The sequence below is a fragment of the Globicephala melas genome, chromosome 9 (assembly GCF_963455315.2).
Source record: "Globicephala melas chromosome 9, mGloMel1.2, whole genome shotgun sequence".
Taxonomy (NCBI): Eukaryota; Metazoa; Chordata; class Mammalia; order Artiodactyla; family Delphinidae; genus Globicephala; species Globicephala melas.
Genome location: NC_083322.1, coordinates 86,377,674 through 86,392,117, shown reverse-complemented (window position 1 = coordinate 86,392,117; position 14,444 = coordinate 86,377,674). Strand labels below are relative to the sequence as shown.

Here is a 14,444-nt window from a genome sequence, read left to right as displayed (position 1 = left end):
TTTTAAATCTGCAGATAGTTTTATTTTTTATTTTCTAAACAAGCATGGCTCATTATTCAGAAAGCTATAGGATATATATATATGTGAAACTGTTTTCAGATAAAATATAGTGAGTTTTCAGTAAAGAAAACTGTTAGAAAAGTTTTCTAACAGTTAACAGTTCTAAAAGCTGTTAGAAAAGAAAGCTATTCATTAAATTTGAAATTAAAAAATAGTGCTAATACATGGTAATAATATAAATAGTAGCTCATATTATTGAACACTAACTGTGTTACAGGCACTGTGTTAAGTTGCTTTACAGATGACCTCATTTAATGAGCACAATACTATTTCAGACATTTTTCTTTTTTTTTGCGGTACGTGGGCCTGCCACCTCTGCAGCCCCTCCCGCCGCAGAGCACAGGCTTCGGACGCGCAGGCCCAGTGCCCACGGCCCACGGGCCCAGCCGCTCCGCGGCACGTGGGATCCTCCCCAACCGAGACACGAACCCGCGTTCCCGCATCGGCAGGCGGACTCTCAACCACTGTGCCACCAGGGAAGCCCTATTTCACAAATTTTTAACAGCCAACTTAATTTTCTGTTTCATTTAACTTAACTCCTAAACTAGGTAAATGGGAGCACATTTATAAAAATGCTGAGTAACTTGACACGTTTTTACCTGTTCATCAACTTTACTCATATGTGCATATAAAACATTACTAAGAAAATCATTAACAGAATGACAGCTGGACAACTACACCTCCACAGTACTTACAGCACATACTAGATTTCCAAGTTAATGGGTAAGGATCCCTTGGTCCTGTTGGCTGGAGGCACACTGACAGGTCTGTTCTCTTGAACACTCCCTTTTTTACAGATCATCCTCATTCTTTTAACACATTCTTTATTCAGGCAAGATTATAATACAACTTATTAGAAGTTAGCTCTCAGCTATGATCGCATTTTAGTCATGCTTTTCATAAGTTTGGGAATTGTAGTTAGGAGACCTAAATCCTAGTCAAGTAAGTTTCTGTCATTATCTAGTCATTATCACTTTGGACAAGTCACTGAACATCTCGATTTCTACATTGGTTAAATTAATTATCTGAATCTAGCAATTTTTTTAATGCTGAGGTTGGCAAACTTTTTCAGTAAAAGGCCCACATAGTCAATACTTTAGGCTTTGCGGTCTAAGAGGCAAAATGGAGGATAGGATATAAGTATGTGTATAAGTAAGAGAGAAAACTCTTGTCTCACTCCACCTTGTCTGCCTATGAACATCTCGATTTCTACATTGGTTAAAGTCACTGAACATTGGACAAGTCACTGAACATCTCGATTTCTACATTGGTTAAATTAATTATCTGAATCTAGCAATTTTTTTAATGCTGAGGTTGGCAAACTTTTTCAGTAAAAGGCCCACATAGTCAATACTTTAGGCTTTGCAGTCCAAGAGGCAAAATGGAGGATAGGATATAAGTGTGTGTATAAGTAAGAGAGAAAACTCTTGTCTCACTCCACCTTGTTTGCCTATGATGGGTCATCCCATTTTGTGGGCATGTTTTTCACTCATTTGCCATCAGCTGAAGACATTCTTGGGACAAAGAGGGAAGGGGCTTGGCAGGCAGGACAGGCAGAGTGACCACTGTGGTCAGTTTCACTCTTTGCCACAGTGGCATTCGTGTCCCTGTGCCCTCTTCTTTCCCCCTGAAGAATCCAGCTTTCTCATCAAATTTCAAAGGATTGGTAGTATATAGACCATATTCTGTGATATCCCCCCCTTAAAAAAAATCAAAAAAAATACTAGAGGAACTTTATGAGTTGAAAATTAAAGAAGAATTCTAAAATAGCTTGGGGGCCAAAGAAAAAATTAAAATGGAAATTAGAGTATAAAACTATTTCCAAGGTAATAGAGTAAAACAATAGAATGAAAAAATATTATAATTCATACCTTTTTTCTATCTTTTTCAAGTGTTTTCTCGAATGTCTACATCTCAGTGGGGATTAATTTTTTTTTTTGGCTGCACCCCACGGCATGTGTGACATTAGTTCCCCCACCTGGGATCAAACCCACACCCCCTGCGTTGGAAGTACAGAGTCTTAACCACTGGACCACCAGGGCAGTCCTCAAAATATTATAATTCAGTTCAATAAAAGGCAAAGGAGGGCTTCCCTGGTGGCGCAGTGGTTGAGAGTCCACCCCTGCCGATGCAGGGGACATGGGTTCGTGACCCGGTCTGGGAAGATCCCACATGCCGCGGAGCAGCTGGGTCCGTGAGCCATGGCCGCTGAGCCTCCGGCCGCATCCGGAGCCTGTGCTTCGCAACGGGAGAGGCCAAAATAGTGAGAGGCCCGCATACCGCAAAAAAAGAAGGCAAGAAAGGAATAAGACACATAGAAGGAGAAATAGAAAGCTTGACATAATGGTAGAAATAAAATTTTAGAATATCTTTACAGTGAAAGCAAGTGGAGTATATAGTCCAGCCAAAAGGACTGTTGTTAGACTGACTATAAAAAGAAAATCACACTGCATGTTGTTTATGTGAGCACTGTCTAAAGTTAAGAAAATACAAAACCTGAAAGTAAAATGATGAAAAGTACATAGGAAAAAAGATAAGCACCTAAAAGAATGCTGATATAGGTATATTAATACTAGAAAAAAAACACACTTTAAGGCAAAGCCATTACTTTTGAAAAAAAGGACCATTAGATAATAATGAAAAGATTTAATTTGTCAGCAAAACATAATTTTAAATTTATGCATCAAATAACACAGATTCAAAAATACAAAGCAAAAACTAACAATTATAAAGAGAAAAAGGCAAACTTCTTATAAGGGGAGAATTTTAGTACCTCTCTCAAGTAGATAAAAAATGTTTATAAGATTTCAACAACACAAACAAGCTTGATCTAATAAATATATGTAGAATGGAGAGTGTAACGTTAAGCTTCAAAATACATGTTCTTTTCAACACATAGAACATCTATAAAAAGTGTTTCGGGACTTCCCTGGTGGCGCAGTTGTTAAGAATCCGCCTGCCAGTGCAGGGGACGTTGGTTCAAGCCCTCGTCCGAGAAGATCCCACATGCCGCGGAGCAACCGCACCACAACTACTGAGCCTTTGCTCTAGAGCACACGAACCATGACTACGGAAGCCCGCGTGCCTAGAGCCCGTGCTCCGCAACAAGAGAAGCCACTGCAATGAGAAGCCTGCTCATCGCAATAAAGAGTAGCCCCCGCTCGCAGCAACTAGAGAAATCCTGTGCACAGCAACAAAGACCCAGTGCAGCAAAAATTAAATAAATTTACTTTAAAAAAAAGTTTCAAGACATTTTTGTCTTGAAAGACAAAAATGTAATTTGTAATATTAGAAATTAAAAGTCTTAGCCTTTTGAATGCAGAGCTTCATATTTCGATCTATTGATACAAATTGTTTTTCTAATTGAAAAAATGTTTTATATTTGCTAAATGTAGTATTTTCTATACATAAAATACTGTGGTAATCTATCCATGTGTTCATTTTAAAAAATTGTTTATAAAGTAATGACAGCTGACTGAACACTGCATAACAGTTTTCCCTGTGAAATTGTAATGGGAGGGAGTTCCCTGGTGGTCTAGTGGTTAGGATTTGGTGCTTTCACTGCCGTGCCCGGGTTTGATCCCTGGTCAGGGAACAGATCTTGCAAGCTGCGTGGCGCAGCCAAAATAATAATAATAATAAAATTTAAAAATTGTAATGGGAAACATAGTGGAGTCTTTGCAGCATAATAAAATTGGGAGAAGAGAATGGGCTACTCAAAGAATTTCAGCTCTTGGGTCAGCTTTCTTTCTTGGATTTCAGAGCATTTAACACTTTTGTTGGCCTTATGCATGTGAAATTATTTTGATTTTGACCTGTCAAAATACACTTTTGCTTTTGCCAGTATTAATCCACCCGGTGTTTTCCTGACTACCTAGTTGGTGATCAGTTTTAAAAGAAGACTAAGTCCAGGTCTGAAGGATGTATTTCTTACCTAACCAGATACCCAACTCTGAAAAAGGCCCACTTTCACATTTTAACTGCTCAATTCTCAAGGGAGTACAGATTTGCTATTCTGAGCTGTTTAGATAGAAACTTCATAAATTTTTTATAGAGAGAAAGAATGTCCTTTGTTTATAGTTTTTAAAGGTTAGCAGTCATGTGTGTGTCATTAAATGAAATAAATTTGTCTCTAGTGGAGTCCTTAAAGGTTGATCATTGGTTTAACTAAGACTTTAAGCATATATGTACAAATTTGTATATACAAATTTCAAAGTAGTCATATTCTTTGCAGATGTCCTTGTGAATTCAGTTATATATCTTTATCAAAGTATAAAATGTTTCAGAAACAAGGGCATCATGTAATCTGATTAAACCATTTTCTCATAAAAATGCTTTCTTATTTTTAGATTACCTCTTTAGTGACTCTTCAGCTATTAACCCTGGTTGGCCATGACGATCAGCTTGATGGACCAAAATACAAATGCACAGTATCTCTGGACTTCATCAGAGCTATTGCTAGGTAAGTGTAGAATAATGGTTAACTTAAATGTCTTGAATTATGTAAATGATACACTAAATATAAAAATTAATCTTCTTTCTAATGTAATGTCGTTAGTCATTTAAGCAAGAAAAGGTCATTTTAGTGCCAAGAATGCATAAGTTTCACTGTAGAATGAACCCTCTCATCAAATTTACAAATGACATAAAATTGGGAGAATTAGCTAACATGTTATATGGCAAAAAATCAAGATTCTGAGAGACCTTAACAGACTGGAATAATGGTCACATAGTAGCAAGGTAGGATTTAATGGGCAGTTGACTACTAAAACCTAGTATGTACTGTAGTGTATACAGAAGTCAAAATACAATTACACGTGAAACTTATATAATGTTAAAAACCATTGCTACCTCAGTTAAAAAAACAAAAAACCTCATAGGTACTAAAACAAGATGGAAGAGACCTGGCTTAAGTTCTAAGTATTTTAGATGACTGCAGGGTTTTAAAAGTCTTGGTGTCTTGTTCAAGGGATATAATAGGTCTACTGTGTGTTGCCATAGGCAGATCAAATGTGGTATGCTGTGCTGTGCTTGGAGTTTTAAAAGAGGGCATTAATGAATGGGTACATGCTGAGGGGGCAGGAGGAGAGAGTAGTAGAATGAGGAACCATGTCACATCTGTGAGTGAGGGGCAAGGTGTGAGAGAAAAGGCTTAGGAAGGATATGGTAACCACCTCAAGTATTTCAGAGGCTGTCATGTGCAAAATGGATGAAACTAATTCTCGATAATTCTAGAGCATTAGAAATTCAAGGGAGGAAAGTATGTCTGTCAAAATGAAAGCTATTTAAAAATGTAACGAGTTTCCTCATGAAGAGGTGTACTTGCTGTTAGGCAAAATGTTCCAGCCATTATGGTTGCAACTGGATAACAGTTTGTCAAGACTTGTAGTAGAAGAGGTAGTGTGTGGGTAGCCTGGTAGGTGGAACAAGACAAGCCATAATGCAGTGTCTTCCCAACCTTTTTGAATATGATGATTCCATTTTAAAATCCTTTTAAAATTAATTATGGAAGTATTTTTGTATATTTCAAAATTAATAATATATAGGCATGGAACATTATTCAGCCTAAAACCAGTGCTTGACATAGGTATGGATTTGCAGATCTCCTCTAATGAATTTTACAGTTTCTTGAAGTTTCTGAAGTCCACAGGTTGGCAGCCTCTGCCCCAAAGTCTCTTCTGAATTAAAAGTTCTGTGATACTGTGAAGCAGGTATTGAGACATTTTGATGACATGTAGACTCTGAAACTTGAAATGAGGGTTTTGAAATGTGTTGTTATGATAAAACTGGGCAAACTTTTACACGGAGGAAATTGAGCAGAAACTTTTTTGGAATGCATTCCACATGACCATAAAGCAGGAACTTTCTGTTTCTAAATAATGGTATTTAAAACTCTGTATCTTAAGAGCCTCTGTCAAAGGCATAACTTTTGAATGCTGAATGTTTACTTCAGGGATTTTGTCATGACTGTGTATGTGTTGAGTTCTGCCCCATCATAATCACATACAGGACAGGTTTGTGAGTGCCCCATATGATGAATATGCAGTGAACCGAACTGAACTGTGTGTTGCTTAATCCACAGCATCATTGATATTAAACACTTCCAGAGAAGTGCACTTCCATTTACAACCTCAGAAGGGAGCAGGAATTGTAGACCTGGAATTTTGCCATAGAACTTGGGAACTCTAACTTGCTTTGTTACATGTGTTTACTCTTTCTTACTTTCCATGGGCAGTGTCCAAAGAATAGTCACCTCCCTCTTTCCACATCTGCCCTCATCCACCTTCTCATCCCAGTGATGTTTTTGTACTTCTTTTCTGATGATTTAACCTGCCATTTTTTCCCTCCCTCCCCCATCCTTCTATCTTTCCCTAATATTCTCTGTCACTGCCTTAATGAAAACCTGATTCTTACCTGGAGATACTTTCCCTAGAGTTATCCCACTGGTAGCTTCTTACTTTCTCAAACCCCAGTCCCTCAGGGTTGGATGCTCTTTAAGTGCTATCCTTTTTTCTTGGTGCCATTTCTAGATTGTTACTTTCCCCCAGTTTCTTGTGAAAATGGGGGTTTCTTTGAGACTCTTGCAATCTGGCTCAATTTTCCTCTTCTCCTTATGACTGATTATCTTCTACCAGCCTCCCAGCCATTCCATCTCATGTACTGAACAGTAGAGCATGTGGTTCATAGGTTTCTTTTCAACCTAGATTCTTGACTCTGTTCAAACCACAAGTTCTAATGTCTGTATTCACTCTGTTCAGTATTCACTGTTTCACAGAGCTAAATCGAGACTATCAGTTGAGAACTTCTTCAGCTACCTACATTGGTGCCCATCTTCTGTCTTTCCTTTATCAGTAGGTTGGGATCCTCTTACTGTCTAAGGTGGATTCTTCCACTTCTGCTCTGAATTCCGTCTCCTCCCTTTCACCAGAACCTTTTGTAGTCCTCAGACTATCTGTTCTGTTCTTTCAGGCACCCAACACGGTTGACCTCTCTCTCTCTCTGTCTCTCAGAACTCTCTTCCCCTAAAGCCCATGATTCCAGTCTTCTGGTTTTCATATTTATTCTTTGGCTGTTTCTTCTAAAGCTCATTTGCCAGCGTATCCTATCCACCTGACCTTTAAATGTAGCTGGTCCTTGAGGCTTGGCTCTTTTTTCTTTTCATATTATATTTTTTCCTAGGTAATTTTAGCTTTACCCCTGCTTCAACAACTATCTATGCACTAATCTTACTCCCCAGTTTTTAAAGGCCAGACCTTTTTTCTAATATTCTTGACCTTTATTGGATGTTTCCCACCTATATCAATGTATTTACAAAGCTGAACTCAGCACTTCCTACCTCTGCTTCTGCCTGCCAGCAAACAAGGAGTGATGCAGCTTTCCTCCAGTGTTCCCTGGTTCAGCGACTAGCACTTCAGTCTGCCATGTTCCACAGGCCTGAAACCTGGGAGTTATTATTGACATTTCTCACTCCCACACTCACTCCCACACTCGCAGTATCCAAGCATTAGTCCTTTTGAGCCTGTTGGGTCCCTCCTATTGTGTCTCAGATTCATTCACTTTTGTCATTTGTTCTGTTAGCCCTCTAGACCAGGCCACCATCATCTCTTCTCTGGTAGCTTCCTAATTGGTCTTCTGTCTACTCTTATTCCCTTATAATTTGTTGTCCACACTATTGCCAGAATGATCTTATAAAAATTTAATATCACCTTCCTACTTAAAAGTCTTTAATATCAATAGTTTCCCATAACTCTTAGGATAAAAGACAGAATGTTTAAAATAGCCGGCGAGGCCCCAGTGACCCGGCCCCGGCCTTTATGCCCAGCCATACTTGCCACGCACATCTTCTCCCCTAGGTATTTGCACTTTAACCGCTCAGGCTGTTTTCAGTTCTTCATATAACACCATTCATTGCATATGCAGCACTTCCCAACCCCTCCTCTCCTTTATCTAGCTAACTGCTGCGTAACCTTTAGATTTCAGTTTAAATGTCTCTTCCTTGAAGAAGCCATCTCAAACATACAATGACCTCCCATCGCTCATGCCTGCACACACACACTATAAACAGTTATACAGGTCCCCTTATCTTCTGAGACTTATCATTATTTTACGTAAGTAATTAATTCAGTAATTAGAACTTCCTCCCTACAGTATAAGTCCATGAAACTCAGAGCAGAGACTGTCAGTCATTGCCTTACTCAAACGCAGCACAAGACTTTAAACTTAATATATGCCAAATGTCCAAAGTATTGCATGTTTTTTAAAAATCATGATTAGTAGTAAAACTTCAGATGAAAGGGAACAATTGTGGACTTGACTCTGGGGGCGACAAGAAGAAGGGAGCTACTAAGGAGACAGAGTTTCATTCCAAATTGAGGTTTGGTGGAGATCAGAGATCCCGAGGATAGTTAGCAAAGATGAAGTAGGTAGCCCTAGTTCCAGACACCCGTGGCAGAGAATGAACAATGAGATCACAGGATACAACCTGAATATCCAAGGTAAGGGAATGGATCAGTAATTTATTATATATTCTTACAAAAAAACCATTGTGCGGTTATTTAAAATCATAATTTTGAAGGATAAAAACACAGGAAAACACTCATGATACAAGCTCAAGTGGATAAAACAGTTATATAAAAAGTTGTATATTATACAAGAAAGGTAGAAAAACCTAAGGCAAGGGAGTAATGGTCAAAATTGTCAGTTGCTGCCAAGAAATCAGGCCGAGTGTATCTGATTTAATGGTAAAGCAGTCATATGTAACTTTATCAAGAACACTTTCAGGGATACAGTGAGGTAGAAGTCAGGTTATAGGGCATTGAAGTAGTATTTATAAGAAAGTTGATGCAGTAAATAGGATGCTTTTTATTCACTTAAGATTTATTGTGTTGTCCATTATAATCCCTATGCTAGGCTCTGGGGATATAGCAAGAAGTATAACAGATTTGTATCCTATCCTCATGTGCCTACATTCTAGAATATTTTTGCTATAAAGAGGGAGAGAGGATTGTTACCTACTAACCAGATTGTGGGGTTGTGAGCAGGTAATTATTTTTTAAAGATTTGAGCATATTTAAATGCTGATAGGAAAGAACTCGTAGAGAACGAGAGTTAATGATACAAAAGAGAGCTATTAATTTAAAGCACAAAGTCCTTGAAAAGGTGTAGAACATGGGATTTAGAAATATTAGTTAAAGAAGTAGGCTTAGATGAGAGAGGGGAATCCCTTTGCATTATAATAAGAGGAAAAGGTGGATTCAAATGGAGCTGAATTGGGAGATTTGGTGGCAAGAAGTTGAAGAAGGTCTGATCTGATGTTTTCTATTCTGCCTGTAAAGGAGGAGGCAATATTGAGACTAAGGACAGAAGTACTAGCAGTTTGAGAGGAATATGGATATTTGAAATAGCTGCTGTGGGGAATGGGAGAAAGTGCTGACAAGGAAAGCAACTTGATGCTAGTGTTGAGGGCCCAGTTGAGGTTCCTGACCTTGAATTTACAGTGGCAGCAATCTGTGAAACTTGTGATCTTCTCCAACAGCATTCCATATGCCAGGTACTGGGACAGCAAAGGGCTGTAATTGAAATCACATAGGATTGGGATTTTGCCAGGTGAATTCCGTGGATGCTAGCAGATGAATGCTTGAACTGACAAACCATGGAGTCTAAGCTAGGAAGGGAAGGAAGGAAGTAAAGCTAATAGAGGGCTAATAGTTCAGTGCCTGGCACATAATACTCAGTAATTATTTGTAGATCAGGAGAAAGCGAAGAGAGGTTTGTAAACTAGTTGTCTCCACTGGAGGTAAGAGAGAGGGATAGTGTGCAGGGAAGTCACTAAAGCTGAGGTAGATCTTGGAATAGAGAGGAAGACTGAACGGGCTGCTGCATTATTAGCTGACTAAGAGGTGGTGACAGGGGGATAAAGGGTGGTTAGTGGAATGGTCTGAGACTCAGAGGAGCAGAGCTTTTTGCACAGGGACACTGAGCCCACCTGCCAGGACTGCCTGGGCTGCAGTAGAGTCTAACCTCACTGGAAAGATCTGAAGAAGAGGCTTGGTCCTTCATGGGGAGCCAACTTTCAGTTAAGCCTGGAAGAGGGAAAAAACCATTCATTCATGGAAGAGGTAGAGGACATAGAGAATGTTCTTGACCAAGGAACAGTGGAAAGATTTGGACAGAGAAGCATTAGGAGGCTGGTTCCAGAAAGGAGCACAGAATATGGAGGTAGAGTATGGGAGAGGACAGATGACAAGAAGTGTATTAAATATTGTCCCTGGGTTGTTCTTAATGTTGACGGTAGTTAAAGTTTCTAATTTTTTCCCTCCACAGTCAGTGGGTAGACACTACAAAATAACTTAAGATTGCAACTTAAAGTTGTATGATTGCAAATTGTCTGAAGGACCAAGCTAAAAATGAAAAACTCAAACTGCCTACAAAAGTAAAAGGAAATAAAATAGTATCCCATGAGAAAAAAGTATTTCAATGTAGTAGAAGCATCAACAAAGTGAAATAAAAGGATAAAGGCAAAATTAAATCCCTAGATATATGGCATGTAATTAACTTGTATTAAAGTATTCTAAATTCTGGTTTAAGAATTACTCCTAGGCAGAGTGCCACCAACATTATTTTTGTTTATCCTATTTCTTTCTAGATGCTTACTTTAGAAAATAATTATTTGTGTTCTATGAGAGAGAGAATCTCCTGTAGTATTTAAAAACTATCTTTGGAATGTGTGATTTAAGTTTTGATGTTGCCCTGTGGTTATTCTATCAAATTCTGCTGTGTCTTAAAATAAATGTGGGGATCAGTTGGGTAAGTCACCTGTTTATACTGGGGGATGGAAGGATGATAGAGAAAGGTAGTCATACATCTTGGGCAGTAAATGTTTCTTAGAGGAATGATCTTACATATTCTTTTCACAACTAATTTAGTTTTTTTAAAAGTCCAAAAATCTTAACTGTATGATTCAGTTTACTTGAGTACTTCCCAGTGGCAAAGCAGAGAAATGGAATGTAGTGAACCTTTAAATGCTTAGTGTTTTTAAGTGTTTAAGTGTTTTTAGTGTAAATTGCGTAGTATTTTTAAGTCAGTCCATTCATTCTAAAAAGAAAAATTTATTGCATAAATTATGCTGCAGTGTTAAATAGATTTAGATAAGATGGAGGAGTCCTACCACTAACAAATCACAGTATTTTCATTTGTTTATGTTCTAGTACTAGTCCATTATACAAACATTTCTCTGTAGCTATCACAACATAGTTGCAATTCTCTTTTCTCCTTACCTCTCTTAATATTGTAGTTATGGCTTCATATTGATCATTTTATATGGCTTTGTAATAGTCTATCACATAATGCCTTCTGGTCCCATAATGTTGGAATTTTAATTGTTTTCATCTTAGCTTCTTCTAAACTTTTTCTTTTCCACTCAATGCAAAAAAAAAAAAAAAAAAAAGAAAGAAAGAAAGAAAAAAATCCAAAAGACAGTAAAACTTACTTAACACTAAGTTCACTTTACCTTGTTACTTTAGGTTTATAACCTTAAGACCCAAAATCATTGTGGGGAAATGTGCCTGGAGAGATATACAAATTCAACCTTCCTTTTTACCTATGATTAAAAATAGCCTACTATGTCTGTTTCCTTCTAAAATCCTCTAAAAAAGATCTTTTCAACCAATCATGAAAAATCTTTTCATGATTTTTTTAAAAATGATTTGTTAGTGGTACCTTGTTACTAGTAAATTTGGTGAGGCTCTAGAGTTGAATGAAAGAAAAGGACATAAAAATAAACAGCTTTATGGTATAATAACCATAACTTTTGTGTCTTTATGCCTGAGATGAGTTTTTATTTTAGTAACTATATTTAGTTGTTTTATTACTGCTAATGATAACAGAATTGTTTTGACAGTGTTTTTATACAATTTGGAAAGTTTTAGTGTTCTTTAAAGAGACACTATTGTAATGAAACAATTAAAGTACTCTTCATTCCATCATTAGGTACCACAATAGCCATAGCATCTCATTTGAGCTATTTTAAAATGTGTTTTCATAAGCAGTATCTATAGTTCCCCATTCCAGATTTTTAAAAATATTTGATATGTCAGTCATTTGCTTAGAAACTTTTTTAGAAAGTGTATTACAAAATGATAGACAAAAACACTAATTGATGATGGTTTAATAAATAAGAGCATGCAATTAGTGCATCTTTAAAGGCTGTTCTCACATGGATGATTATTTTTGTAGAATTGAATACTTTAAGGCTTTAATTTTATACTTATTGCTAGATCATTATATCTAATTATTTTGACCATTTATTCAAATAATAAACCTCCAAGTCTGAATATTTATAGTGAAGAATGAGTTTAGAGAAAGGAAAATAATTATATGTCTCTGTCTCCTGCTATTTTATTCTGCCTGCCATCAGAGTACAAAAATATACATTCACATCGTCTGTTTGTTGTATCGTATTCTTGTATCATACAGATTTAGTTACAATACACACACAGGTCAGCCAGTGTTAAAAGACTGAAAAGAATGAAAACTACAAATGAGGACAGATGAGCTATGCATTATGTAATGATAAAACAGGTGTTTTGGAAGATAAACAATGTTCAAAAGCAAAGAAGATTTAAATACTTCTGCATCTCTAATTACTTTATTCTGGTTATTAGACAAAAAGCAAATAGCTTTCAGATGAAATACAAACTTTCTGTAGTATAACTGAAATACAGAATGTTGGATAATTCTAACTTCGTTTCCTTTTTTTAGAAAAGCAAACTTTATCCGTTGGGGAAAAAAAACTTTTTAAAGAAACTCTGTTTCTAGTGACATTAAAAAAAATAATGTCAATTCTGTCATGATGCTTTTGACAGTATCTTAGGATTGTTTAGCAATAGTTGTGAACTATTTTGCATGTGATTCTCAGAATCATACATACGAAGCTGCGCAGTCTGGGCAGTGAGGATGCTAACATACTGTCTGTTTTTGTTTATAGGACGGTGAACTTTGACATAATAAAATACTTGTATGATTTCTTGTGAAAACAAGCTTCAAAGCCATATGGACACTGTGACAATGACTAAGCCAAGCTGTGTTCATCCAACTACTCAGTTGGCCAGGGAGAGGAGTTCTTTGGCTCTATTGGATTTGTCCAGACAGGTGCTGGCCCAGCATGGAATCTGATGAAAATACTCTGATTGGTCTGGGTGAATGTGAGCAGAAGACTATTTACCAGGGACCCTGGAGTATTTGGAAGGAACGTGTTAATTATAAACAGCAGGGTTTGAGCACAATCTGTTCTACTCTTAATGATGTTATCTTAACACTGAAATTGCCCGAAACCCATTTACTTAGGACTACATTTTACTCTGTGAACTATCCCCTGCACTTTGAACGTGCCAGCAGCCCTTGTATATAAGCCCAGTCTTTTCACTTCCTCTCCACAGGAGCCTCTGCAGTTGCTTGCCAAAGCAGATTTTCCTAAGGCCACCACTTTAAAAAATCATAGTTGCAAAATATAATAAGTAGAAGTTTTTTGTTTTTTTTTTTAAGATCCAAGTTCGCATATGCTTATCTTTCACGCTGATTTTCTCAAAAGGCAAGGTAGTTTGATCAGATATAGGGCAGCTTTCCACCTCTAAGCCTACTTGATAACTGCAGTATGCTTAGGTGAGGTTTATCTGGTTACTTTTGCAATTAACTACCCAACATAGCTTTTTAATCTGCATGATGGTTTTCTTTCCTTCTTTTAATCATTGGCCTTTAATAGTTCCACAATAAAATTTTTTCCTGTTATATCAGTTATGAACCGTGGGTCTGATTTTCTTGTCTATTCATATTTTTTAAGACATTTTCTGTTAGCATGTAAATGCTTGAAAATTATTTTGAGCAGCTTTAAAGTGCTTAATTACGGAGCCTAGTTTAAATTTCAGTTGCATTTTATTCTTTCATTCTCTTTTTGAAGAAAAATTCTCACAATAGGCACCCCCAAATAGGAAGCCTTTTAATGTAGTGACTGACACTTTCTGGATCGAAGAAAACGAGTGGTTGTCTACTTGCATTTATTTAGAGGTACTGAGTAGGGGGAGAAGGAATGAAATTCCTTTTTGTCTGCCTTACACAAGATAGCATGGAGCACCCTCACCCTGTGTCTCTTGTCCCATGGAAGATGGTGAAATTTTGTGTTCCACAGATGTTTGTAGAAGCCAGGACCAGGGGAAAGCCATGTGCATTGGAAATTCAGGCTTAGGCTTACTGCACGTAGAAATCTGTGTATCATTCAAGTAGAAGGCAGTTTGAGTAGCTGATTCAAGGAAGAGCAATGCACTTCGGGGATTTTCAGCCCCTCATAGTTTGCTATAAAGTGGCAGGTCTGCTGTGCAGCTTTCTTGGAT

At 37.4% G+C, this 14,444-nt stretch overlaps 1 protein-coding gene across 2 annotated transcripts in view; it reads left to right on the top strand.

Moving 5' to 3' along the window:
• Positions 1 to 13,852, top strand: part of ORC5 (origin recognition complex subunit 5) — a 72,754-nt gene extending 58,902 nt beyond the window's left edge. For both annotated transcript variants that reach the window (XM_030834333.2, XM_030834332.2), the window contains 2 exons: positions 4,410 to 4,522; positions 13,046 to 13,852. In XM_030834333.2, coding sequence (XP_030690193.1) covers positions 4,410 to 4,522; positions 13,046 to 13,091 — 159 coding nt within the window. In that variant the 3' untranslated portion in view covers positions 13,092 to 13,852. The remainder of the gene's footprint in view (positions 1 to 4,409; positions 4,523 to 13,045) is intronic.
• The last annotated feature ends 592 nt before the right edge of the window (positions 13,853 to 14,444 follow it).